The sequence below is a fragment of the Lutra lutra genome, chromosome 12 (genome assembly GCF_902655055.1).
Source record: "Lutra lutra chromosome 12, mLutLut1.2, whole genome shotgun sequence".
Classification (NCBI taxonomy): Eukaryota; Metazoa; Chordata; class Mammalia; order Carnivora; family Mustelidae; genus Lutra; species Lutra lutra.
In genome coordinates this window covers 39388119-39415802 of record NC_062289.1, presented here as the reverse complement: position 1 = coordinate 39415802, position 27684 = coordinate 39388119, and the positions used below count along the sequence as shown (strand labels likewise).

The 27684-nt window shown below is 38.6% G+C and overlaps 1 protein-coding gene across 3 annotated transcripts in view; it reads left to right on the top strand.

Annotated features, from left to right (window-relative positions):
* The first annotated feature begins 493 nt into the window (after positions 1 to 493).
* The window catches only part of ASXL3 (ASXL transcriptional regulator 3), a 196072-nt gene continuing 168881 nt past the window's right edge, over positions 494 to 27684 (top strand). The window contains exons 1-2 of one of the 3 annotated variants that reach the window (XM_047698330.1): positions 625 to 662; positions 16618 to 16683. Coding sequence is in view for 1 of the 3 variants with exons in the window: in XM_047698328.1 (XP_047554284.1) it covers positions 609 to 662 (54 nt within the window). In the remaining 2 variants the exon portion in view is untranslated. Of the gene's footprint in view, positions 663 to 773; positions 1088 to 16617; positions 16684 to 27684 lie in introns of those variants that run through there. The other 2 variants (XM_047698328.1, XM_047698334.1) reach the window with 2 other exon arrangements.

Here is a 27684-nt window from a genome sequence, read left to right as displayed (position 1 = left end):
GGGCCCAGGGGGCATGGCCTGCACCCAACGGGCAGCGCCCCGTGGGCTTGGGGGGCTGGGTGGGAGGGAGAGGGGTCTCGCGAGGGTTTCGGGGCGTGGCTGGAGTGGGGGGCGCGCGGCGAGTGTGCGCGGGTGTGCGCGCGCGAGAGAGCGAGTGTGAGCGCGGCGAGTGTAAGCGCGGCGAGTGTGCGGCCGCGTCGCCATTCCCCGTGACGTCAGAGTGTATTGTTGTGAGCGGGGCCGAGCGAGCATCCCCGGAGCTGTCACCGCGGCGGCCGCGGCGGCGGCACAGCGCGAGCCCCGCACGAGCGAGCCCGGCCGGCGCCGCCCCCGCCCCTGTCTCCGGCCCGCCGCCGCCGCCGCCCCAGCCCCCGCCCCCGGCCCGCCCGCCGCGCGCCGCCGCCGCCGCCGCCCGCGCGCCCCCACCCACCCCACCCCACCCCCTCGCTCCATCCCTCCCACCCGCCGCCGCCGCCGCCGCCCGCGCGCCTCCCCCCGCGGAGCGAGTGCGGGTCACCGGGTCACTGGGTCATTGTCTCCGCGCCCGAACCCCGAGCACCCCGTGGAATCCCCCACGTCATCATCAGAACCATCAATGAGATGCAAACATGAAAGACAAGAGGAAGAAGAAGGACCGCACCTGGGCCGAGGCTGCCCGCCTGGTACGTACCGCCCCCCGCCCGCCGCCCGCGCGTCCCGCCGGCCCCGCCGCTCGCCCCGCGCCGGCCCGCGGCGGCGGAGACGGCCACTTCCAGCCCCAGCCGCCGCCCGCTCGCCGGGCTCCTGCTCTTTGTTATTCTGCGGGAGTGGGCTCGCCCAGGGGCCCCTGTATGTGTGCGTGCGCGCGCGGAGGGGCGCAGCGATTATCTCGGGGAGCCCCGCGCCCGCCGCGCCCGGGACCGCCCGGGACACTTCTCCCGGTACTTCGCTGTCGGGGCTCGGCTGTGCCTTCGCCACGGGTGAATCTCCGAGCGCTCGGCCCCGCTCGACTTCCCTCTCTGCCGCTCCGGAGACCTTTGTGTGGCAATTACCACTCCCTCCCGGCCCCTCCACCTCCCGGAATTTCATCAATAACTCTCTGTGCACGGTCTGTGTGTCTGTTCGGCGTTTGTGAGTTCATACATTTTACACGTGCGTGCACGGTGTGTGTCCGACACGGACTTGTGGGGCGTGTGCATGTGGGCTAGGTCGTGCGTGTCTGTGTGCCGTGTCGTGTGCATTATGTATGCACACCGATACGTGCATGTTTCGTGTGGATCAAGTTCGTTTGTGTTTCGTAGGTATTGTGTTCTGCTCGATGTTTGTGTGTACATTCTGTGCACGTGTGTGCAATTTTTGAGTGTGTGTGTCGGGGCGTGTGTGTGTTTGGTGAAGTTGGGTCAGTGTCATTTGTAGTGGGAGGTTATTAAGAGTGTACAGCTAGGTGTGTTTTAATGCTGGCTTCCTGGGCGGTGTTATTCAGCTGCTTTTCTTTAACCTTTCGGAGCTTACGTTTTAATCATCGAAAGAATGTCTCTATAGAAATCCTGGTTGGCAAAGGGGCGTCGGCGTCTTTGGTTTGATGCATGTGTATGTGTGGGTTTTTTTTTTTTTTTTTCTTTTTCTTCTTTTTCTTCTTTTAAAGGACAGCTGTAAACGGATTTTTTAAAAAGGATATTTCTGTACAGTGTGCCTCACGGGAATGCAAGGCATTATATTTGAAGCTCAGCCTTTCAGGGTTTCGGCTGCATAAATTAAATATTTATTTAGCAACTTACTGTCTTTTATAATTGGCCAAAAGAAAGCAGACTGCATGCAGTAGAGAGCGGGGTGCGGGGTGGAAGACCACAGAACATGTTATTGGGTTGACTTTGTAAAGATTGTTTTACTATAACTGTTTTTTTTTTCTTCTTCATCTTCTTCTTAAAAGCTTTTGAGTAACTACATCATGTTCAAGGAGAACATTTGTCAAAAGTGATTATCTGAGTTTGGTTGAAGGGCCTTGCTGGTATGTTTCTGGATTGGAGCAAAGGGTTTTAAATAATTGACCCTATTGCCCTATGAAGGAGTGACAAAAGTCCCTTTTAATTGCGGTTTAATTATTGGAAGCTGAAGTGGCTAGGCCCCTTTACTTCATCTCTTAATTTGTAGTAGTGTATATTATGATTTCTCCTCTTATCTGTGATTGTGTTAATTGCTAAATCACTCACTGTCTGTGGATGAATGGGCAGGTGATAGTCATTCTCTAATGAACTGCATCTGGGAGAGGAAACTTATCTGTGAGGAATATGTGAAAAGTAAGCAGTAAGTGTAAAGTAGATGCCAGGTTGATGTTATCACTGAATTTTGCTAGAGCATAGTATATTACTTATTGTTTGCTTAGCCATTAATTCAGAATTGTGTGGGGCGTGTGCAGGGCTTCTGAAAATGCATTATTCAGGTTCCTTGGAGTGGCAATCAAGTGTTATAAAGCTTCAGTGTATGTGTTTTAAACAAGTGAGTGAGTTGACTTATAAATATTTTAAAATAATGATTCATGAATTACGTGTATCTGCCTGCAGAGAATTATTTAACAAATAATATTATTCTGATGGATTTAAAGCTAACCATTTGTATTCAACTAGTATTTGTTACTATTCTTGAAAATACTGTGCTCTCTTTGATCTAATTATAATGGATCTGTATTGATAAATCCTGAAATAGATTTCTGAATCACAGCTTTTTGTTAAAAGTTGCCTTTTTCTCTTACAAAGTTCATTGATGGGAAAAGACACACTAGGAGTCATCAACACAAAAGAATTAATGATAGACCAGATGTCTCTATTTTAACCAGACATATTGAACTAGTAGTTATGGTAATTTTTCAATTTGGTTCAAGTTATTTTTCCCCCGGTAGTTGTACAGATGTGTATGTATTCAAAATGTGACAGTTGAAACAAAATACTGAGCAAAATAACAAGTAATTATACTGGAAATATCTTTCTCAGAAATTTGTGATTTGTAATTGAGACATGATCATTCTTAACTTACTATGTGAATAAAAAAGGACCCATTTGAGTAATACTGATTTTTTTCATGTTTTCTTTATGATAACATGAATACATATAGACTTAAACTCTCTTACGAACTTGCATGAAAAAATTTTTACTCTTATAACTGTATTAATTTACACTCAATTAATAAGGAATGCTGTTTTGGGGGGCATTTCTGTGCTATAAATACTATCATTACATATTTCACACTGTCCCTGATGATCTCGCTGTGGTTGTTGCTGTTAAGGACTTTTAGCCTTTTCTCCATCAAATGTTAAAGTAAATGTCTGTTTTTAAAAGTAAAGACTATGGATGGACAGAAAATATGCATGTGGTTCTTGCTATATATGAACTAAAGAGAGTATCCAAATTAACATTAAGAATAACCTTCCCATCATACCATGTATACTATATATCTCCTCCTGGAGCGTGTGTGTGAGCGAGATATCTTGGAAGAGAGGGTATCAGGGGAGAGGAAATGCAAAATACATTTTTTGAACTGTGACCAAAAGCTTCTGTTTCCATGTAGCTTTGCATTCATTTTTAAGAAAAATATAGATGGAAGAAGAACAGTTCTTTGCAGAGTAGGAACTTCCAGTCGACAACAGAATTTGTGCTTGCTTTCTTTGTGAGAAAAGTATATGGTCTGTAAATCTACAAACTCTGAGTGCCAACTCTAGGGATTTTGCTTTAGATAGAGATGCAGCTCTCAAGCCCTACCATTTTCTTGTAGAAGTATGTCATGTTTGTATGTGGTGAGCTTGCTTAGCTTAGGCAAGAAGGAATGGTAGTATGATTTTTCTGTATTTTCAGGAATGTCGTGATTATTAACAGGCTGCCATTTTAAAACAGTAAGATCACATCTTTTTTTTTTCTTCCTCTCTCTCTCTCTCTCTCTCTTTTCCTGTCTTTTTGCCCTGCATCAGTTGGAGAAATTTCAGCCTTCAGCCTCCTCCACTCCCCCTCAGCCTTCTGCAGTTGTGGTTGTCACTTTGCGCATTGCCATTTAATATGGAGGCTTCTCCTAAACCAGATGCATTTTCATCTGTTTTATCTGCTCTTCTAAGGTTATAGAGTCTCAGAGGATCCCACAATCACATGGAAGTGTCTTCTGTCTTAATATTTGTAGAGCACAATAAGAATAAAAATCAAAACCATAACTCATGTCGAGCTGGGGCTTTGACTTTAATCCTTTTGACTTTTATCTCAAGTCTTCACTCTGTTACTATAAATACAGTTTAAACCATTGTGAAAGGATCTTCATGCTTCTTTGTTAAAAAAAAATGGGGATTTGACAGGACTTTGTTTTACTGCACTAAGGGGTTTCTTTGTTACTGGCTTAACACAAAACATACTGTTATTTATATATTTATTCTAGGTTAATTCTTTTTTTTTCCTGACATGCAAAAATATTGTTGCTTTGAGAAGTGCTTTTTGATAGTTCCATCACTTTGTTCTATAGGGAATGCTGCTGGTAAGATAATGATTCAGTGTATTAATTTGTTCCCTGAGTTTCTTCTGTTTGTTTCATTCCTTACAATCTTTGTTCAGTCTCACTGGCACCTGAAAATAAATCTTAACAATCTTCAATAGCTTTGTGCTTGGTAACATGGCTGATTTATTTGCTCATAGTTTAGGTACATTCACAAAGGTAATGACTATTAGTAGGGTTTTTGTGGGGGATGTTTTGTTTTTGTTTTTTTGTTTTTGTTTTTTTGGTAGTTCAAGGTGACCTTTGGGGAAATTTTTTTTAAATGACAAATTTGCCTCATTGTTGGGAGAAAACAGATACATATATCTTTATGCTATAGAGAGAGCTACTGAAGGTTTTAGTAAATTGAAATTCTGTAAATCATATTCTATTAAAAATTAAGTGGGGTTTTATGAATTAAAAGGAAATTTGTGTGAATCTTTTGCATGGAGAAGATTCTTTTGCATAATGCATTATATGCTGAATAAACTCTTAGGGTTCCTTTGAAATAAAGCCGGATGGTATTGGTAGCTGTTAAAATAGAATACAATTCATAATTGTTAATTTACTGGTTGCCTTGTCTTTTGTCTTTGTATTTTGGAAATATATACAGCTTTTCAGGAATGGTGAACATGGGGATGGAGGGGGGAGCACTGATAACTGCTTTTGGCTTTTTCTCACTGGGCTTGGATTTCAGGTTATGAGCAGGCCTTGATAGTTGAGAACATTTTGACTTGTGATATGGGGTAAGCCCCAAAGGAGCACATGAACATAATTGTGACAGTACTATTCGGCTTAGGAGCCTGGCTAACTCACGTATATGGCAAGTGTTTTATTTTCAATCGCTTACATTTCAAGTGGTTTGATTCAGCTCTTTTCTGTGATCTACACGTAACATCATCTTTATGTCTGTATCTCATCATCTCTTCTTTCAGATGGGGAACCTAAATTGTCATTGCAATTTGAAAGATTGGAAAGAGTTTAGCAATCTCTCTGCCTCTTTGAGTCTCAAGTTGGGAAAAACGTGTTTGAAATAAATGAGAAATGTGAACTTAGGCCTAGTGTTTAGGTTGTTAATTTTTTATTTCCCGCTGACATGAAAGGGAATTTTAAGAGTTGATCCTTTCTTAAGTTTTTCCCTCCTTTGAGAAAGTCTTTGGTAGCAGAGGATTCCTTGGCTGTCAGAAATGGACCCTTGGCGTGCTCTGGCTTTTAGACTTGTAGAGTTGTACCTGTAAAGGAATTTCACCACAGAGAAATGAACTTATAAAGTAATGAAATTTAATATTTAATAATATAATAGTTTCAACCTTCACTGAAATGCACTGGAAATGTGAAGTATGGTCCCTAACCATTTTGAGGGTTCCTACATATACAGCTCAAATGCTGGGGAGGATACAAAGATACATCCTCAAGGAGTGTTGAGTTCAGTAGAGGAGATGAGGAATACTGGAGGAAGACTGAGCAGACACCATCTGCAGGTGTCACGTGAATGATCAAGCAGGTGCTAGTTTATGGATTCACAGAAGGGAGAAGCTGTGCTATGTGGAGATTGCAGAAGGCTTAATGGATTAGGTGAAACTTGGTTTGTCCTTGAAATAGGAGTAAGATTGAACTGGTGATGAGAGGGGAACATTCTAAGAAGAGAGCCCTGCATGAGCAAAGGTGTCATGTCAGGCACGAGGATGGGTTCAGGAGGCCATGAGTGGACAAGTCCACAAATACCCAAAGACTTGAGGGGGTTGGCTTAGCAATAAAGTTGAAAATTACTTTGTGACCAGATTAGGGAGTGATTTGCAAGTTATTTCAAGAAAGTTGGGCCTTGTAAATTGTAGTGTGGGGCTGGTGAGATGGATGGTAATAGAAATAGGGTTTCTTTAAAAACACACAAAACAAAATGACTATCTCTCATAGAGAGAGGAGACACCAGTGCTCTGGGGATGTCTCTGAATGCTTCCATTATTGGGTAATAGAGTCCGAAAACAAAATTGACGTTAGAAACATTTTAAAGGATGCAGCTTTATTCTGTCCCATAGCCTTTGCCAAATGAGGTAAAGTTAACATCAGTGAGTAATATACATTACATTTGTGGAAAACATACACAGGGCACTTTGTTACCTAAAATACTCTCTTGAGATTAGTAGGTAGCTAGGGTTATTTCAGTAACTCAGTCGCCAAATGTGTGGTGGAATGATATGCCCAATATCATCACCCTGTCTGTAAGGAGCAAAACTGGCACAGGATTTTTAAAAAAAAATCTGTGTTGTGTCTTTCTGATTTTTAAAAACGAACACAGGCATTTTAACTGATGTGAATTTAACTGATTTGTTGCATGGGGGCATAGGGAGGATCCAAGCCTACAGCAGACTTATTTCCTGCTTTTCAGATGGCCTGCTTTTCATTTCTCTCTCTCTTTTTCATCAAAAGTCTGCATAAAATTATTATGATTATTAATTTATAACTTAAGACCCCCATCCCCACCTCTCCCGCAAGGCTCATCAGTAGCAGGTCCTGGCTCCTTCCTGATAGGGCCGGGAGGAGGGGCATCGGTGTGGAACCACTTTCAGCTACTTGCCGGCCACTCAGTGGCTTGATTGTTCTGCTTTTGTCCCTGCACAGTTGGTAGCTGTGGAAATCTAGCCGGGATTGAAACTTTCCCTGAAGAGCCCTTGGGGAACAAATAGAAACATTATATGATTAGCCACATTGTTTTCATTATTAAACAAATCTACATAAAAGGGTAGCAATTAACAGCTTTATCAGCCTGAACTTAGGCACCTACCTCTCTGCTCCCCTCAGTATTCCCACTTGAAGTGGGAACAATTAACTGTTGCTGGTTTTAATGTCAGCAACTGACAACATTAAATTGGGAATAGGCACTTCTCCTGCTTGATTGACATATAGCCCTCTGACACATTCTTATGTGTTTTAAGGCAAACTCATGCCCTGGGGTTAGAGCCAAAGGGCTTGTCAGAACATTGGCTTTAATAGCTGAAATGTATAACCTAAATGACATCCAAGACCTTAGCCTTTGGTGGAACTTTTAGAATCTGAGGAATCCTCTAAGGCAGTGCAATCTACACTTAGTGGACACACTTAGAAATTGTAAGATTTTTTTTTCCTAAGTATATAGATGTATCATTTATTTTACAAGAGTTGTTTACCATGCATTTATTTGGCATATATTTAGCATAAATTAGTGCATGAAAAACTACATAATGATGTTTAAGATAATTCCACAATTGCTATTTTTTTGGCAAGTGTTGTGTTCTTCAGTTATGCTGTTGTTGATTTCCAAATATATTATTTATGACTTAAAGGGAGGGAATAGGATGGACCCTCTTCACCTTATTCAGAAGACAGATGGCATTTCTGAGATTTCATTAACTATAAGGTATTAGAACCCATTTTAAAAATTTCATGCAGTTAGAAATTGAGGTAGGATTTTTGGGCTTCTTTTCCAGATCACTTATAGAGAAAACATGATATAATGAAGATGTTGGTTATTCTGAGTTTTTTTTTTTTTTTAATTCTTAATGTCAAAAATAAGTGACTGTATATATAATTTGTACATATATCTGAACCTTGTTGACTGAAGAACTGAGTTGCTGTTTGGACCATCAGGATTCTGTATGATGGTCTTTTAGTGTTCTGAGACTCTGTTTTGGTGTGGAGGAAGGGGTCCCCACACATATAACAGGCAACACCAGTGGTATCCAAGTATTCAACTCAGTTCTGCCACTATCTACCCAGAGACATCATCAGATTCAACAGGTTAAGGCTTCAGTTCTACAGTAGTCACCTTCCACCCCCTTCAGAAGCCAATGGCAAGTCCAGGTGGTTATTACTTATGCTTCTGACTGACCTACCAGCCATAGCCTGGAAGTTCCAGTGACATCTCCATGGACTTAAGAGGCCAGTTGCAAGTATTTCTGACTGTCTGTAAATCAAAGCTTCCCAAAACCTCTTCCTCGGGCTTAATTAATTTGCTACACAGTTCACAGAACTCTGAGAAACGTACTGCTTGTAGATTACTAGATCACTAGTTTATTATAAAAGATATGACTCAGGAACAGCCAGAGGGAAAAAAAGCATAGGGCAAGATAGGGCGTTACGGCATGGAGCTTCCATGCCTCTCCAGGTGAGCCACTCTCCCAAATTCTCCACGTGTTCACCAACCCAGAATTGATCTGAACTCTGTCCCTTTGGGTTTTCATGGAGGCTTCATTACATAGTCATGATTGATCAAATCATTGGCCATTATCCAGCTCCTCTTCCTCCCCCAAGGTCAGGAAGTAGGAATGAAAGTTCAAACCTAATCACATGGTTGGCTCCTTGTCAACCAGCCCCCATCCTTAGGTACTTTCCAGAAGTCATCTTATTAACATAATGAAAGACACTCTTAATCTTCTCAACACTTAGGAAATTCCAAGGTTTGGGGAGCTCTCTGCCAGAAAAAGGACAAAGATCGACTACATATCATTATAATTCACAGCGTCACCCCCTCCATTCTCCCTTCCCCCCACTATGCACACACAACAGATACTTTCTTATCTCCTTCCTTTAAAATATTGTCTTCAAATTCTTGCAACCAGAAGTTGTCTTTCCTAAATCTTTTCTGTTTAATTTCTTGTCTCTTTTAAAACAAGCCAAGAAATTAAATTAAAACATTTTGCATCAAACTTCTCTGATATTCTTCTTGATCCCTTTCCATCACTATCCTTGCTCTTTCCTGCTTGATTGAGGGTCTCCTCCTCTTGGTTTCTCCTTTAGTGTCCGTGTATCTTAGAACGCTGCCTATCCCTTCCATTTTATTCTCATTTTCCTCCTGTCCCTTGACCTTCTCACCTGCCTCAGTGGCCGTTCTCTCATGATGAAGACTCTAGCCTTGATATTTTCCCTAAATTTCAGACTTATATGAATAATTCCTTTTGTATCTCTATGTACCCTGAGTATTTCAAATGAAATTTATCCAGTTCTGTCAAACATTTATTGGATATCTCCCATAAAAGTGTTGTACATTGGGTACAAAAAGAGAAATGTGATAATATTCTTATCTGTGTGGGTTTATTTATCTGTGTGTACATAAACACTGGTATCTGAGGAGAGTGGTAAATTCCATCTTAAATATAGCTCACATTCAGCTCCTCCCCTTTTCATTAACTGTATTTTGTATAGTTCTGACCTTTCAACTAATTTTGTCTTTAATCTCTTTTTAAAAATCTTACAGAAGCTGTGTTTCTCTTTCTAGAGTAGATCTGATCTTACTGAATCTTTTCTCTGCTTAAAAAGTCTTGTGATTATCTTCAAGTTAAAGTCAAAAAGGTCATGGGAAACCCTTTTCAATATTGGCAACACTTTTTAAAGGGGTATGTCATGATTGTTTTTCCTAATAATATGGAGAATTTTGCAATTTTTGTTACACATCACACCAGTGTCCCATTTTCTACAGTCTTCTACAGATTTATTTTATATTCTTTTAAAACACAGTGAGGATAGTTAAATTTATCAGTGGATAGTTACACTTATCAATATTTTACCATCTTCTGTGCTCAAATCTGTTTCTTGTATCATACTCCCTCTTCTTTGTAAATTACTTCCTTTAACAGGTTTTGTTTTGTTTTTAATGAGGGGGCTCTGGGTTCATGAACAATCTTCAAATATCTAAAATGTTTTTATATTGCCCACCCTTAAATCTTTTTTTATTAAACTTCAATATTTTGAAATAATTATAAACTCATATGAAGTTCTGAGAATTAAAAAAAGAACTGTGGGCAAATGACAACATGATCCACCTGCTCTTTTCTAAGTCCTTCCTATCCTCATAAATTGAATCTGAACACAGTCCAGATTGAATGTACAAAAGTGGCCAAGAGAAGACTTAGGAAGATTATCCCCCAAATATGTAGATTATAATTCAAACAAGAGATGTTGTCACAAAGTATCACATCTTTCATTTAAAAAAAAGAAAAGTGGAGAGACTTGATAGGGAAAAACTGAAAGATGAATGTTGTTCTCACCTTTGAGTGATAATTTAGCTAGTTATAAAAGTTTTAATTGACAATTTTTTACTCTTAATACTTTGGAAATGTTTCTTCATTATGTTCTTATATGAGTGGTTGTGACACTGTGTCTGAGCTGAGTTTATTACTTTTTAAGAGGTAATATGCTTTTGTATTTGAGAGTTGTTATGTGTTCTGTTTACCCTTGAGATTCTGCACTTTTAATACTCTGTCTTAAGTATTTATGGGTGGATTTGTCTTTATTCTGCTTGGTATTGTGTGTGTGTGTGTGTGTGTGTGTGTATTTTAGAGTATCCTTTATTGTTGTCTTCTTTATGCCTTACACTTTTAGTCACATTGTAGTGTAGAACTTACCTTTGGCATTGTATCCCCACCTGACCATGAATTCTTTGAAATCTTCTAAGAGGTCCTTCAACATATAGTACTTTAATATATTCAGTTTATGGTTCAGAAATGATTTAAGAGCAATGCAGAAAGGACCCCCCCCTCATACTAAACAAGATACTGCCATGAATGTGTTAGCTTTGTCAGTCAGGATTATGGGTTGCAAACAACAGAAAGCAAGTCTTGATAACTTAAGTAGAAAAGGATATTTTGGAGTCTATAAAGTAAATCATATAATCATCAGGAAGGATCCAAAAAAAAAAAAAAAAAACAGGCTGGAAGAATAGATGAGGATCAATAGAGCCTGGGCAGCAGACACACACAAAGTCACACTATAAGAATAGTTGGGATATTGCTGTGGGCACCACTAATGGTCACCACTGTGACTTAGTGTTGACGTAGGATACTGCCCTTGCTGACAGTGTAGCATATGAGTGTATCACCATCTGCTTTGTCTTTGCATCCCAGGTTCAAGATTCTAACTCACAGGCAGATGCATTTAATTGTCAGACTCTAGTGCCCATATCTATATCTTAGTTGTTAGGGACTGATGAAGAGGTGTGTATGGCTCTTCAGTATCACAGAGGAAATCTCTCCGTGTGTATTTTCTTAGCACCGATAAAGTAAAAAAGATTAAAACCAAATGCCTCATTTCTTCCCCACCTTCTGCTCCCAGCAAGTCTTCTCTTCCTCTTTCATCTTTTGGTGAAAGCCACCACCGTCTTCACAGTTGTTTAAGCCAGAAACCTTTTTGTCATCATTAATGTCTTTTTGTATTCTTCCCCTTTTATCCAGTAATCACTGAGTTCCACTAGTTTTATCTCCTTTGCTTCAAATCTTCAAATCATTATCCTTACATCCTACACTTATATCCATTTCCACTGTAATTTACTTTGACACAGGCAGTATATAGGTTAGGAAAAGAATAAAGAGTAATGACGGGCCTAAAAGTCAGGCAGATAATGTTTGAGTCTCAATTCTGCCACTTACTGTGTATTTGACCTTGGGCAGATTAGATAACATTTCTCAATTTTAGTTCATTGTATATTAGCAGGGAATAACATAAAAGAGGGGTTGGAATATTTAAATAAGGTAATGTGTATAATGTACTTAGCACAGAGTCTCACATTAGAAGATGCCAGTTAATGTTCATGTTGGCTGGTTTTCCTTTTCTTGCTAAGTTCCTGCAGCAACCTTGTAACTGACTTCACTGATGACAGACTTGCCTCCACTCAGAATTATTCTTCTTATTGCATCCATAATCATGTCTTTAAAGGTGAAACTGGTTTATGATACCCCTTGAGGCTGACTTAGTTTCTGTAGGAAACAGATGGCAATATTGCCATCTTAAAGGGGTGATTAAGTGAAGTTAGGACACCAGTTAAAGAAAAGAACAAGGGTTAGTGAGGCAAATCAGGGATATAACCAGTAAGAGACTGTCAATCCCCTTAGACTTGAGGGGCCAAGAAGAGTAGGGAATGGTTACTGCAATGATGTGGTCTTATAGGAGAAGGGTGCCTGACACAAACTGTGACCACAGGCAGTGGGATATAGCCACTGCTGGCCCTCACCCCCTCCTGGGGGTGAGCAGGGAGACACATCACCTCAATACACTGATGCCTTTGCCTTCTATTCACTCTTTCCTCTTTCCTCAGAGGAAATCTTTCCTCAGCTTCCTGTTAGCTGAACCCATCCAGAAGCTAGAGGGTGAGGGGGGTCTCTGTTGAGAAAATTCACATATGTCAGCCTACTGGGTCGCAGAGCTGTGTGAAGGAGGACGGAGAGTGAATCTGGAGTTGCTAATGAGGAATATACAAAATTCCACTTAAGAAAACCCTGTTATTAGCTTTGTGTTATTTTAAAAGTATAGTCCTTGGGGCGCCTGGGTGGCCCAGTAGGTTAAAGCCTCTGCCTGTGGCTAAGGTCATGATTCCAGGGTCCTGGGATTGAGCCCCACATTGGGCTCTCTGCTCTGCGGGGAGCCTGCTTCCCACCCACCTCCCCCCTGCCCTTCTTGCCTCTCTGCCTACTTGTGATCTCTGTCAAATAAATAAATAAAACCTTTAAAAAAAAATGTTTAGAAGTATAGTCCACTTGTTGCAAAATCTTTTAGGTTTATCTTATTTGTACTTCTCCAGTTTCATTGTTTGATTCCCTTCTCCAGTCACATAAAAGTTGTGAGATCTCTGAATTTATCATACTTTCCCATACTTTGCCTTAACTTTGTACACATTGTTTCTTCACTTTGTGATGTCCTACCTCTCCCCCTCCTTTTTATCTGGCAGATTCCTATGCTTTCTTCAGATTTCAGCCTCCCTTGAGAAGCTTTTATATGTTCTCAAAGCACTATGTAGTTGTGACAATATGCTTTCTTGTTTATAATTGTTTCCTGAGTGCCTACTGCCCTACCTCATTTTAAGTTGTTGCTGATTACAGTCGTGTAAAGTGAAGGAGTCAAAAAGGGTTTTTCAGGGGAGCTGTTAGAGCTAAGTCTAAAAGTTTTCAACATATTTGTAGAACTATAAAACGTATGTCTCCTTGATTTATTTCTGTGCCATGCTGAGTTGTCACTGTACAGTCTAGAGAAGGGATCAAATTTCTCAAGAATCAACTAGACAACTGACATATTTTGAAAGCCTGTGTCTACTTTCAGCTCACTAGCACCTTTTATTACTTTGGGATAATAATTTGATAGTCATCATGCTTAATGGCACTGGAAAATATTCAGTTCCTGCCATTAATATGTTAGGTGACTTGGGAATGTAATAAGATATGAACCTTGACCTTTGGGAAATTAACTTAAAAAAAAAACAAACAAACCAAAAAACTTCTTAGGACCCAAGAGATACTTTGCTGTAAATTTGAAATTATGTATGGTAGTAGGAATTCAATAGCCTAAAAGTAATCTTCTTTATTTGGTTTTAATAAGACACAATGATGATTTATAAAGGTTTGCTATGACTTTCAGAGCAAGCGAATTATCTAGTACATTGACTACAATGCAGATTGGAAATGTTTGCCGAGTAAATAATCTCCTTTTTATAAATAAGTAAAATATTTATAAGCTTGGTGTCATAGCCATAGAGTATAGGACTCTTATATAACAACAGAATAATCTTCTTGTGTCCCTTATCATAACATATTACTATTACTAAAGTAACACTAATTAATAATAATGGCCTCTAAGAACTAATATTATTGGGTACTTATATGCCTGCCACTGCATTAACTTGTTATATGTGTTATATTATTTAATCCTGAGACCAAACCTAGAAGAGATATTTTAATATTATCAGCATTTTTTAAAAGATTATTTATTTATTTATTTGATGGAGAGAGTAGGCACACAAGCAGGGTGAGCAGCAGAGGGAGAGGGAGAAGCAGGCTCCATCCCAGGGCCTTGGGATCATGACCTGAGCAAAAAGCAGAAGCTTAACTGAGTGAGCCACCCAGGCGCCCCCCTATCCACATTTTTTTAAATGAAGAAATTTAGGTTTAGAATGTCTTTTAGTTGAATTTCTTTCAGTTGAAAGTGAAATAAATTTAACTCAAACTGGTTTAAGTAAAAGGGCTCACATAGCTGAGCAACCCAAGGGTAGGCTTCAGTTCCAAGTACATGTTGAGATTTAGAGAATGCCATCAAGGTATTTGCTTTCTTTATACTTGTCTTTGACTTTGCTTGCCTTCAGGCAGGGCGCAAGCAGAGCTTTGGACAGAGAAGGTGGTCACTGGCACCCCATACCTGCATCCTCTAAACTTAGCACACCAGTATAAAAGGAATCAATCTTTCAAAATTATTATTATTTATTGTTATTAATTGTTATTATTTTAATGCTAATCCCAGGGAAGTCTTCATTCTGCCCTACTTGGCTGATATACTACTCATCGCTCACAGCAATGGCTAGGATCAGATAACATGATTGATTGCCACACAAGGATCACATAGAGCAGAGGGAAATTACACTAAAGCACCAATAAAAAGCAGATGGAAGGCATGTTGGGAAAACAAATTATGAATGCCCTTGCCTTTACTATGCCGAGGGTGAATTAACTTGCTGTGCTAGTGAGTAGTGGAACAATGATTCAAATCCATGTCTGTCCAACTTTGGGCTCTAGTCTTTGAGCATATTAATGTAGACACTTCCTCATTCATTCTTTCTGTTTTTTTTTTTTATGATATTCATTTTACATTTAAAAAGTGTTAAAGCAAAGGCAGCTATTGCAAAGGTTCTAAAGACTTCTTTGGTCTGTTTTCTCTGAAATTTACTTTCTTGATTTAGAGACTAAAAGTTACAATGGATGGTTTCTGTTCTATTTTCCCTCACAGACCAGTTTCTAAGTTCTGTATGAACAGTCGATATATAACATTTACAACATAGTCTAACACAATTTAGGATCTGAATTTACAAAATCTGTAATTCTGGATGAAGCTTCCAGGTACTTTCTGAATACAAGTAAATATTTTTATTCACCAACTAAATGCCAAGTTTTCTTTACGGGGTTGACCATGATCCTTAGAGGATCTGAACTTAGCTAAAGAGAGCAAACATTTCAGTAGTGTAAATCTTCATTTATTCCTCTAAATATTGAGATAAGATCAGCATAATGACTCCTTGTTTCATTATAGAATCGTATGGACAGTCTTATTGCTGTCACTTTTTGTTTATTCATCTAATAGTATTTCTCTTCTCCTAGAGATTAAATGAAACAAAGATAGTGCTTCAGGAAATTTCTGCTTCTCCGTTGCCTCCACACCCACCCCCCCCCCAGTCTTATGGAAATTTGACCATACTTTCTCAGTTTGGATAAAGGTATGAGGTACTAAAAGTTGATGTTTATGTGTGGTCTGCTCTAGGCAGAGATGCTACTAGTAGAAAGAGAAGAACTCTTTTAATCCACCAGGATCTTTAATGAGGGAATGAGAAAAAGATACTCTTAACTGTACATAAGGATGTTCTCATCCTTTCTCCAATTTTTTTATGTCTGTCTTATCACTTTTTGACTAATGCTATCTTTACAGTCCAACTTCCAGTAACTAAATAAGAAAGACTGTCAGCAGGGAGAAAAAAAAAAAAAAAAACCCCAACAACCACAAATACAGATATTGCATTTTTAAAAATATTTTAATGACTCTGCCCACCCTTTTTTTCCAGAATTCACTATTTACTGAACTCAGCTTCATAGTAGGAAATGCAAGATGCTTGAAAGTTAAACATTTTTTCCATTGTTAAAAGCTGCAGTGAAGAATGAGTTTTCTTCTTAATTAGTCCAGTCTTTCCACACCATCTTTTCATGACATTTTGTCTCATTCTCTTGGCGTTAGGTGATAGTGGGAGGCAGCTTTAGGGAAAAAAAAGCAACTTTAAGCACATGAAAGATGTCATCCAGAAAAATGATGTAGAAACAAACAGTAGGACTTTAATAAACTTTAGGGTTTTGTTATAGTCTTTTCCCTATGTGTTTGTTCATATATCTTTGTTTTGGATAGAGTCTACAGGGAAAAAAGAGATTGTCTTCTGAGTTATTTAAAAAAATCTTTCTCTGTCTTTAACGAATGGTTGACTGGATATTTTGTTAGTCAGTAGGCTGGTGCACCGTTCTTTCATTTTCCCTCCTTAGGGACAAATGGTGGGGCTGTACTTCTCTGCCCCCTTGAAGTTAAGCATTAACCCTGTGAGTTGTTTTGGCCCCTCTAGCCAGCGTTTGATGCTCCTTATTTCCTTCTCAGTTGTGTTGATCACAGAAGCTGGTGACAAGATGGTCATCCTGCTTCTAGAGATGTGGACATAGAGATGTGAGTGAGAAATAAGCATTTGTTTTAAGCCACTGAGATTTCAGGTTTTTTTTTTTTTTTTTTTTTTTTTTTTTTTTTTTACTATTTTCTATCCCTCCCCATCCTGTCAGATGCAGCCCTTGCAGCAAAACAGGTGTTTTTGTTCTAGGACGCCTTCTGCCTTCTACCTTTGTTTATGAGACACTAAATGCATAATTACATGCTTTAGAGGTAAGGGAGGCAAACAAGGTTAGGTCCCTTTTTTTTCTTCTCCATTACATTAAATTGCTCTGTAAAATCAGCCTGTCTCGTATTCATTCTTTGATATTTTCAAATCAGTAAGCAATAGGGAATTTTCATCGCCAGGAAAATTCTTTCATATTCCATCTTAAGATAATTCTGTTTATATTTTGGCTTTTTAAAATACTTGCTTTTCATTCTGTCTACCGAAGAGGAAAGGTTTCTCACCAGAAGGAGTAGAACAATTATGGCTCATAGGGAATTGAATTCCAAGATAGTTGGAGAGATAGGAAAAGGGCACCTGGACATTTTCAATGAGTTCAAGTTCCCTCGTGCAGACAAATTGTGCTTCATTGAAAAGGTATGACCAGATTTCCACACCATTGAGAGGAGGAAAGCAGACACTGTAATAACACCTCTTTCTTTCTCTCTTTCTCTCTCTTTTGGCCTAGGGGAATGTGCGTAGAGGAAGCACCCCCACTAAGGGATTAGATTTCCCAGTCTGTCTCAGAGATTCCTGTCTCCATTTCCCTTCCATTGAGGGCTCAGTCACCCTCCGGCTGTTTCCCACCAGTGTCCACTCTCCTCTAGATAGAGCCTACAGAAACTCCTGACAGCTGACAGACTCCCCTTTGAGGCTTACTCCTTCATGGAGTAAAAGGGAGAAAAAGAGGGAAGAAAACTTGTCCTGAAAGCCTGCAGACTTTCACACCACAAGGAATGTGTTGACCATATGCATCTTAAAACCAGATGAATAATGTTTGTCCAGCCCTTCAGCTCACCCATGTGCAGCCCTATCTGTCCCATGCTCCAAAGCGAAAAACTCAAAACCGGATTTCTTACCAATTTCCTACCAATCTTTTGCTCAAATAAGGACGAGTTGTTAATACACAGTCAGGTACATGTTAAATTATATTGTTCATCATGGCATAATTTATCTGCAGGGGACACTGATTTTCGCAGTGAATTCCTTAAAAAAATTTTTTTTGCCTTTATTTGGGGACATATTAGTTATAATTATCATAGGCAAGGCCACCTCTGAGATGCTAGGGTCACAAAACAGACTTTCATTTTCCTGTTTTAATTTCCATTAATATGGAGATAATGTGTTTCATGTTTATTTCCCCTTTGCACCAGGATACCTATGGAGTATCCCAGTGTTTGTTCTCCTATATGTTCTTTATACCTGATGGCAGACATAGTTACCTCTTAAAAGCTGAACATCAGAAGAGTTAACAGAACTCTCAAAGCTTTTCCTAGAGATAGCTTCTGCAGAGAGGATCTGATTCCTGTGGGCCTACTGCCTGCATTTGAGTGAATCTAAGAGAAAAACATCTGGCCTAATTTATCTTCAGGCATAATTTAATAATGCTGAATGGCAACCTCTGGGAAAAATCTAAGTAAGACTTTATGTAACCACTAATTTAGAGTTGGTTAATAGATAATTCTTATTTGTATTTCTTTTGAAGGAATAGATATTTTGATCACATCAGAGCTAATCATTTTTCTTCATCCTGACATCTAAATGTGGTATTATAGTATAATGAGCTCCCAGCCTGGTTGTAGGCAGAACTCAACTGGTAGAATCGGGACTGAAGAAGGCTGGAAAGCAATAGGGACTATCTGATTTCATAAAGAGTCTTTTGTTGGCAAAGGTAAGTTTTAATGCTCCATTGCCTCCTTAAAGAGACTCAGCCCATATTTCATATCAACAAATATCGGCTGATTGAAACCAGTTCTGTTTGCTTTATGCCCTTGATAAATATGGCCTTTATTCCTCCACATAGTCTAAGAAACAGGATAGAAAGGGGGATAGACTGGGGAGGGTTGGAAAACTTGGCTAATATTAAGGTGGGTAGTACATCAAGCAGAAAAAAGTATTTGCCCCAAGAATGTATTTAGCATAAATCTATATGCCAATACTTAAATTATATCTTAATTCCTTGAGTATAATAAATTTGGTGGGAGATCTTTGACTTGGTATTTAGTATAAACACTTATGCTAGATTCTTACTTTATGACTCCAATTAGAAACAAGGATGACATATCACATAAGCCTTTTGGCTTTCAGAAGGCCTCTAGGACATATTATGAAAATATTGAGGTACCTGCTTCATATTTTTAAAATGTTGGCCTTCTTTCTGAAGCCTGGGATTCAGAAATTCTTTTAGCTGGTGCTCATCAAAGTTGTGTTCTAGGTAAAGACCTCTTACTGCTAGAATTATTTATAGCTTTGCCTGGTGAGTTCCCAATTTTATACAGTTTTTTAAATTTTTTAATTATCTGTCTGGATGGATCAAAGTGTATATTTGACAAAGGGCTAACACTCTGTATTCCCAAGTTTTATCTCATTAAGAATTTGAGTTGCCAGTGATGAAGTAAGTGTTAGCAATTGCTACTCTTTATCTTCTAAAGGAATAAAACATTAACATAAGGCTTAGAAACATGTCTTTTGTATTTTTTAAAAATAGCCTGTGAAAAGAACCAACTGAGGGCTTAGTAATTAGTCTAATGCACACATTGGCCATGAACAGTTGGTCATGGACAGTGACTAAAATCGAACTCTAACCAATTAAGCGAGAAGTTGAATTTACTGGACGACTTGTATAAGCCTAAAGCAGCATAGGAGAATACAGGTCCTTAGCAACACCTGGAAAGAAGCAGTGAATGTGTCCAGGCCTCCTTCATCTCTGCTTCTGTCCATGTAGAAGATTTATTTTCTGGACCGGGCTACTTCTACATGGCTAAAGACTTGGCTTTTAGTTAATTTCAGGCTCTCACTTCATATGCTCTCATCACATGGGATTATTTTCAGAAAGCAACTGAGATTTATTTTCTCGAGATTTAGGCCAATGTGTCCTGGGGAAGATCGATGGTTGGCCCTCCTGTGTAACAGGGACCATCCCACCACCCGTCATTCGTAGAGAACTCTTAAGTATCTACAGGAGTATGATAGCTCCCATTCAAATCAAAGCAGGAAGGGATTTTTCAGAAGAGAATAAGGCGTTGTGTACCTAAGACAATACATTCAGCACATCAGTTCTTCCTTGTCATTGTTCCTCTTGTTTTCATTCATTAGCCAAGTTTCTATTCAGTGCCTACCTTGTGCCAGGTACTAGCAATGAAGGAATGGCCAAATAAAATAACATAAAATAAAATAGTACCACAATGATTATCACTACTTGCATAGAATCTGAATTATAATAAAACTGTCAGAAATGGGGTAGGCAAAGGTTATTTCTATGTGGACTAAATTAGCATTTTGAATGAATATGAACAAGGCATATGGCTTGGTCTCCTTTCTTTTATTTTAAATCCATTTCTAAGTAAATTAGCTGTTTGCCACCTTCCCCTCCCTGACTATAACCGGGGGATAAGTGTCTCTAGAGATGGTGATGACATGTTTTATTGTATTTCATTTTGGTGTATGTGTGTGCTTGGTAAATATTTGTTAAATCAATGAATTATTGAGGAGGTGATGTTGTTGTCTAACTATAGTCCAGAGAAAAGGGTGACTATTAACTGTGACAAAGCAAGCATCATTGTCTTTGTCATTCTTCAACATTTAAGTGGTCAGGATCAAATAATTCCATATAACAAAGTCATTTTCTACAATTATCTCAAGATATATTTTGCAACTAATTCTTTCTGGCAGCTACAGCTGGATGCTGTGTCATTTCAGACGAGTCTGGGAGAAAAACACTGAAGAATTTTCTTGACTCATTGAATGATGAGTAATCCTTGCTTTGGAAAAAATACAAAATATCTCTATTTTATTTTCTCCACTGTGCTTTACAGTATGAGGTATATAACTGCTTCTGTTGCTGCTTGAGTATTCATTTTTATTTTGTTTGAAACAGATTTTTAAATTATTTATTAAATACTATGTAATTTAAATAATGCAGGCATAAATTATATAAATGGCATAATGTAGAGATTAATATACAATTTAAAGAGGATGAAAGTAATTTGTGCTTCTAAATATGCAAATATTTAAAAAGTATGACATTTCCTCCTTGAACTTTTGCTTTTCTATCCCTCTCCAGGGTAACATTTGGTAATTGCTGGAATATTTTTATATGGTGTGAATGTAAGTTGGGGGCATGTAAGTGTATGGACAACAAATACATTTGAATACTTGCTTTCTCTATACATACTGTTCTTCAGCCAGCTTGTTTTTACTCGTCACTTTATGGACGTCTTCCTCTGTCAGTGCATATTTTCTTTGAAATGGCGGTGTATTTTATGATATGTATGTGTCTTCATTTATTTAACTATCCCCCCCCTCTTAGATTAGCTTTTTTTAAAAAAAAAAAAAATTAAAATAATACTTCGTTGAACCTGTGGGATAGGCTGTAGATTTCTGTAAGAAAAATTCCTAAAGGTGAACAAATGGGACTTCCTACTTTTTACATTTTAATAGTACTGCCAAATTACCTTCCTAGTAAGTTGGCACCATTTACTACAAGATGGTATATTGGGACAGTGAAGCACTTGGAGACTGAAGGCATGGGTTTGGTTGGCTTCTTACTTAGGGATCGTGTAGTAGAGGGGAAGTAATGTGTCTGTGTCTCAGTCCTCTCTATAACATTAATATATACCTTGACAGGTGGTTGTAAGAATTAAATATGTTAGCATAATTCAAGTTCTTGCGAAATGACCTAGCATGTTTCTATTACAGAATGCTTTCTAGCGTTATGCACATACTACCTTCTATTATTAACACAAGCACCTTGTAAAAATTCCCAAGATATAGAAATTTGGGGTCTCAACCGATTGCTGCTTCAGAGTGTTATCTTGAGGAGAATGCTGGCTTTGTCCATAGGTCTCCATGTAGACAGGTTTTTAGTTTCCCATGTGTGGGCAAAAATACACATTAAGATCCTTAGTTTTCATAATATTGTATTTTGCCATCTACAAGCCTGGTTTTTAGAGTTACTATATCCATAATAATATAATATAAATAAACTTTTAGTTGTTGGAGTATATAATCCTAATAATTATATTGGACCCTTGGGAAGACTATCTACTTGGATTATTTTACATAATTATTCTCAATTTTTATGTTTATATTTTTATGAGAGGGTCCATGACAAAATTTATAACTGTCCTTTGCTTGTTTTTGTGACACTGTCATTGAAGATCTTGTTCATAACCACCCAATACCACTATATGAATTTCCATAGGAGATAATTCTCTTACTTAAGAAATAGGAAAATCTTTATCAGCTCTGATAAGCTGATATTTCCTTCATTCAGTCCAAAGGAGTTTGCCCCTGCATTTTAGCTGCCATGAAATTAGTATGATATAACAGATCAGCGTGGTAGCATCTTTTACTGGGCATGATTTTTCAGTTTTCTCAGTTTTGAAATATTTCATTACATTTTTCTCCTTTAAAATAGTACAGAAAGGGACACCTGGGTGGCTCAGTGGGTTAAAGCCTCTGCCTTCGGCTCAGGTCATGATCCCAGGATCCTGGGATCAAGTCCCGCATCGGGCTCTCTGCTCAGCAGGGAGCCTGCTTCCTCCTCTCTCTTTCTCTGCCTGCCTCTCTGCCTACTTGTGATCTGTCTCTCTCTCTCTCTCTGTCAAATAAATAAATAAATAAAATCTTTAAAAAAAAAAAAATAGGGCGCCTGGGTGGCTCAGTGGGTTAAGCCTCTGCCTTCGGCTCAGGTCATGATCCCAGAATCCTGGGATCAAGTCCCGCATCGGGCTCTCTGCTCAGCAGGGAGCCTGCTTCCTCCTCTCTCTTTCTCTGCCTGCCTCTCTGCCTACTTGTGATCTCTTTCTGACAAGTAAATAAATAACATCTTTTAAAAAAATAGTACAGAAAAAAATAGTGCAGATTTTCTTAAGAAGGTGTGATAAAATAACACAGAAGTTATCTCCACTGTATTTTAAATGGAACATGAAATGATGAGATGTGGTTTTGATGACAAGACACTGAAAGAACCTGCAGATATGAGGAGAAGGGCTGTTGATAATCGCGGGGAAAATCATGGGGACAGGGGAGTAATTGTCTAAGGATCGAACTACCGGGGTTCTAATCTTGGCTTTACTACTTTGTAGCTGTGTGACTTTGGGAGAATTAAATAAACCCCTCTGCACCTTAGTTACCTCATCCTGTCATAAAATGAGGGTGATAATAGTCCCTAAATGATGAGGAGGTTGCTATGAGGATTAAGTGAGTTTGTATACATGTTAGAATAATGCCTGATGCAGAGTCACTGCTGTGTGTTGGCTATTGTTATTATTATAGAAAGAGATAGAAGGAAGTGTTTGAAATCACAGATTATTGAGCTTTATCTCCACTCTCAGGGAAATTCTAGAGTGTACTATTAAGCAGATGACTCTAAGCATTTAGAAATGGAAGTAGTGATCGCTGGAAGGCATTATGGATTCTCTAAGTTAATTCCTGTCAAACTAAATTAATTTATTTTTGATAGGATTATTAGAGTTACATATCAGGAAGATGCTCCTGTTGGAACTAAATTTCAGCCAGTCATTTGAAGTATAATTAAATGAATTTTTAGAAGATTGAAGATCTATAGCTGAGCGCATTGTTTGGCTAATCGGGATGCGTCTGAAGGAAGACTCTAGCAGCAGCCACACTGTTGGGGCTTTGTTTTCCATGGCTTTGTTCAGCTCTGTCCTGAGTAACTTGAAGGAAACATCAAAGTCATACTGTCAAATGTGCAGATATCACAAAGTACAAAGGGAAACTGGACAGTCGAACAAGAGAATGATGATTCCAAAAGAACTTTATAAAGTAGGACAAACAACCTTCATCTAAAAAGTTGAAAGTTGACTGAGATAAGTATTTTTCACATTTGTGGATACCACAAAGTTTACCTGGTACCTGGAATAAAAAGATATTTGGGAATGATAAGATTTCAGAGCCCATAAAAATGGATTGAAACAAACCCTAGTGCATTGAACAAACATCCATTTACATCCAGTAAGTTTTGAAATCTATACCACAGAACTATGCATGTGATTTCAGAAATAAATGTTGAAAGTTCTGGAAGTTTTAGTTGGTTGACGGCCTGAGGACTGCTAAGAAAGAGCGAGTGTCATACTAGTTTGTGTTAACATAATTATATGAGTTAGAAAAGGGAGATAATAGTTTTACTATATTATGTTTCACTCAAATTACGTTTAGAGTAATTATTAATGGTATTTAGCTAAATTCATTCAATTAGCATAATCCTTAAAGCATGTATTTTACAAGTGATGTTGGCAAACTCAAGAATGTTCAAGGGGTATTTTGTGAGACAGTGTCTGCAAACCATTTTATGTGAGGATTGATGGAAGCAACTGAGGATCCGTTAGCCTAGAGATGAAAGAAGACTGGGCCCTTAATGGTGTATTCAAACAAATGGCAGCATATCATATGAATAAATGATTGGAACCCATTTTGTAAATTCGTATAACACAATCACTTTACCTTAAGCTTTCATGTTAGGAAAGTGCTTGTAATTTAATATTAAATAATTGTCACATTCAAAGGCAAAAACTAGGACTACATAGTAGAAGTCATAGGAAAGCAGAATTTTTACTTGATGCACAGAGAAAGCTTTTTAATAATTAGTGGGTTTTAAAATATAGTACACTGCCTGCACATTTCTGTGGGAGAAGTATTTCTTTCATTAAAGATATGTTTTACTTTCTAAAACAGTTTCATCTATATCATCATTTAAGTAGGTATTAATATTTTTCTTTTACCCTTTTTAGAATGTTGTAGAAATTCTGGATTTCTCTCACATTGTTTTTGCTTTCTGTTTTATATGTAATGACAACTATTTCAAAAGATTAGAAACTTAATGAGGTAGAACAAAGTTGCCAAAATCCACAGGAAATTAGAAGTCATCTCTCAGTCCCATAGATCTTTATCTACAAATTCAGATAATGATCACTCTGAACTGTTCTAGGCCTCACAAAGCCGTTTTTCTCCTCTCAGCTGTGCTCTGTTTTATGAGGCTGCGCAATTAAATTAATCTTATGGACAGATTTTTTTTTTGATGGGTATTCAATAATACTCTATTACTCTAATATTCTAATACTCTATTGCTTGAAAGTTTGTCTTGAAATGTATGTGGCTGGAAACAAGTTGTTACTGTTGATATTCTATATTTTTACTTGAATTGTAACACAAGTATAGCAGGATAATTTGTCCCTGTACTGTGCTTTTCTTTCTGGGTAACACAGCAGTGTCTAGAATAGTGCCATATGGTCTAACCCTCCTTGTTAAACACAGATAAAAAGACTGTTGGATGCTGAAACTAGGCACAGTGTGTGCGGGTTTACCTGTGAACCCTGAGTAGAGGAAGTCTGGCCATGCTCAGGCGATGAGGGGTAGCAGGAGGAGACTTGCCGTATTCGTAGAAGCTGGAGTGCAGTTTACACAGGAAATCTCAAAGAGAGACTACATCTAATGCCCATCTTTTTTTCTTTTCTTTTTCTTTTTTTTTTTTTAATAGCTCTCCTCATTTTCTAGGATGTGCTCAGAGGGGTCCCCGCCCCCAAGCCAACAGTGTTAACTAATGTTTATTAGCACATACTGCTCCAGGCAGTCATTTGGCGAATTGGAATAATAAGCACTTCACATTCATTATCTCATTTTGTCCTCACAGCATTTTTATAAATGAGGAAATGAGGAAACTGAGATCCAGGGAGGTTAAATATCTGAGCTCAGACAGCTAGTGAGTAGGGGCTCTTGGTTCATCTGATTGCAGCTCCCATAACCTCAGAAAGTGACTGGACACATCTCTCCAAATTAACTTGGCCTCTGTATTAGCCTGCTTGGTCATGCTGCAGTCTGGGGATGTGGACATGAGTGAGGACCAAAGCCTTCAGTGTAACAAGAATAGCATTAAGCAGATACTGCTAATTATCTATTTGACAGGTGCTACCAAGGGAAGGTACAGTTTAAACCATTATCTGAGAGTTCAAAGAAATATTTGATTGTTCTTAAGTGATAGATTGCTGAAGTGGGGATTATGAGGTAGATACTGTGTATAATATCTTGATTATAGACCTTCCATTTCTGTACAATCCCTGTGCTCAGGAGGAGAAGCAATTTAACGCTAAGTAGAAGAAGCAGAGTTCGGTGTCAGAAGGGCCAGACCCCCTCACTTACTGGCTGCTGGACCTCAGGGGCACTTGATCTTCCTGGAAGCTGCTGTTTTGGGGTGAAGTAGTTTGATACCCTGATTCTCAAGGGTATCAAAACAAAATCCACATCTTTTAAGTCACACATTCATAAATACTGTGGCAACATATAATTTCCCCCATAAAATGCATGCAGGTAGAATAGAAAAATTGTATCATGTTTAGACCCTTAACTAGCAGCCACATATGTTAGGAGCAGAGAACAGCCTAACTGAGCTGTAGATACCGGGCAGTCAGCAAAGTGCTGTCACTTTCTATGTGGTTGATTTCCTCGTCTGAATCCTGTCAGTGATCCCAATTCATGTTCCATCAGAATGACATGGACATTTGAGGTTTCTCAAGAATAGTGGAAGTAGGGAATGTTTAATATATTAATTCCAGAGTCTACTGTAATATGTGGAAAGCTCCTACAGACTTAGCACAGAATTGCCTAGCAAGTAGGAACTATTCTTATTACATTTAAATATTATCATCATCTGTATTATCATGTATGCAAGTCCTGTCCTTCCACGTACTAGCTTTTTATTTATTATTTATATATTATTTATATGTTATATAATATATATTATATATTATTTATTATTTATATATTATCATGTATGCAAGTCCTGTCCTGTACTAGCTTTGAAACAATTACTTCAACTTTGTGCATCGCTGAGAAAGTTAATCCTGCCTCCTCAGTGCATCTCACCACGTTGTTGTAAGGGTCAAATAAAATAATACATGTTGTATGAGAGCCAATAAACTGTGTTATGTGAAAGCACCCTTTAACCATACAGAGCTATGTGATGGTTTATTGTTATAACCCTTAAACCATTTACCTAAGGCCTGAGACCTTAAAGAGGTAAGCATTTCAATGAACTGCCAGCCAGGACTAAGGGAAGACAAGCTGGTGTTAGAAAAAGGGAGGGAGCTAGGTGCTCACATAGGATTCCACAAATCTAATCATATACCATGGATGCGTTTTCAAATTATGGAAATCTCTTCCTTTTGCATTCTAAGAAGTAAGCTTAGAAAATTTTGTTTAGGACCTGAAGGACCAAGATTTTACCCATTAGGTGAACATTGGTCCAGTATGTTTATCTTAGGGATACTGGAGATGACTTTTGTGTTTGAGAGACACCAGGGAAATCTGGAATAAGCCTTAAGATGTTCGGAATCTTTTATTTATTAGATTAAAATGCTTGAACCTGAAACATAGAAGAATACATTCTTAGCTTGGCTGGTGCCCTAAATGATATGGCAAACCATCTCTGTTCTTAACTACATTACCATCCTTTCTTTGAAAAGCTTTTTGTTTTGTTTTGTTTTGTTATGTCCCCCCCCCCCCCACCGCCTTCTACTGGGACTTGTAGAAATCTGGAGGAGGAGGTTTCTGGAATAAGTCTGTCTTGTCTCAAAGTAGCATGAGTCTAGATGTTTTTGAGATTGGTTCTGCGATAGTCTTATAAGTAGAGAAGGTGAAATCCAGTGGTGTATTTGGCAATTCTATACACATGTTGAGGTCTTGTGAAAAATACAGGGGGCTCCATTGCTAGGAAGGTGGCTGATTGTACACAAACGTTGTATCCCTCGCAATGGACATCCCCCTTTTTGGAGAGCCACGTT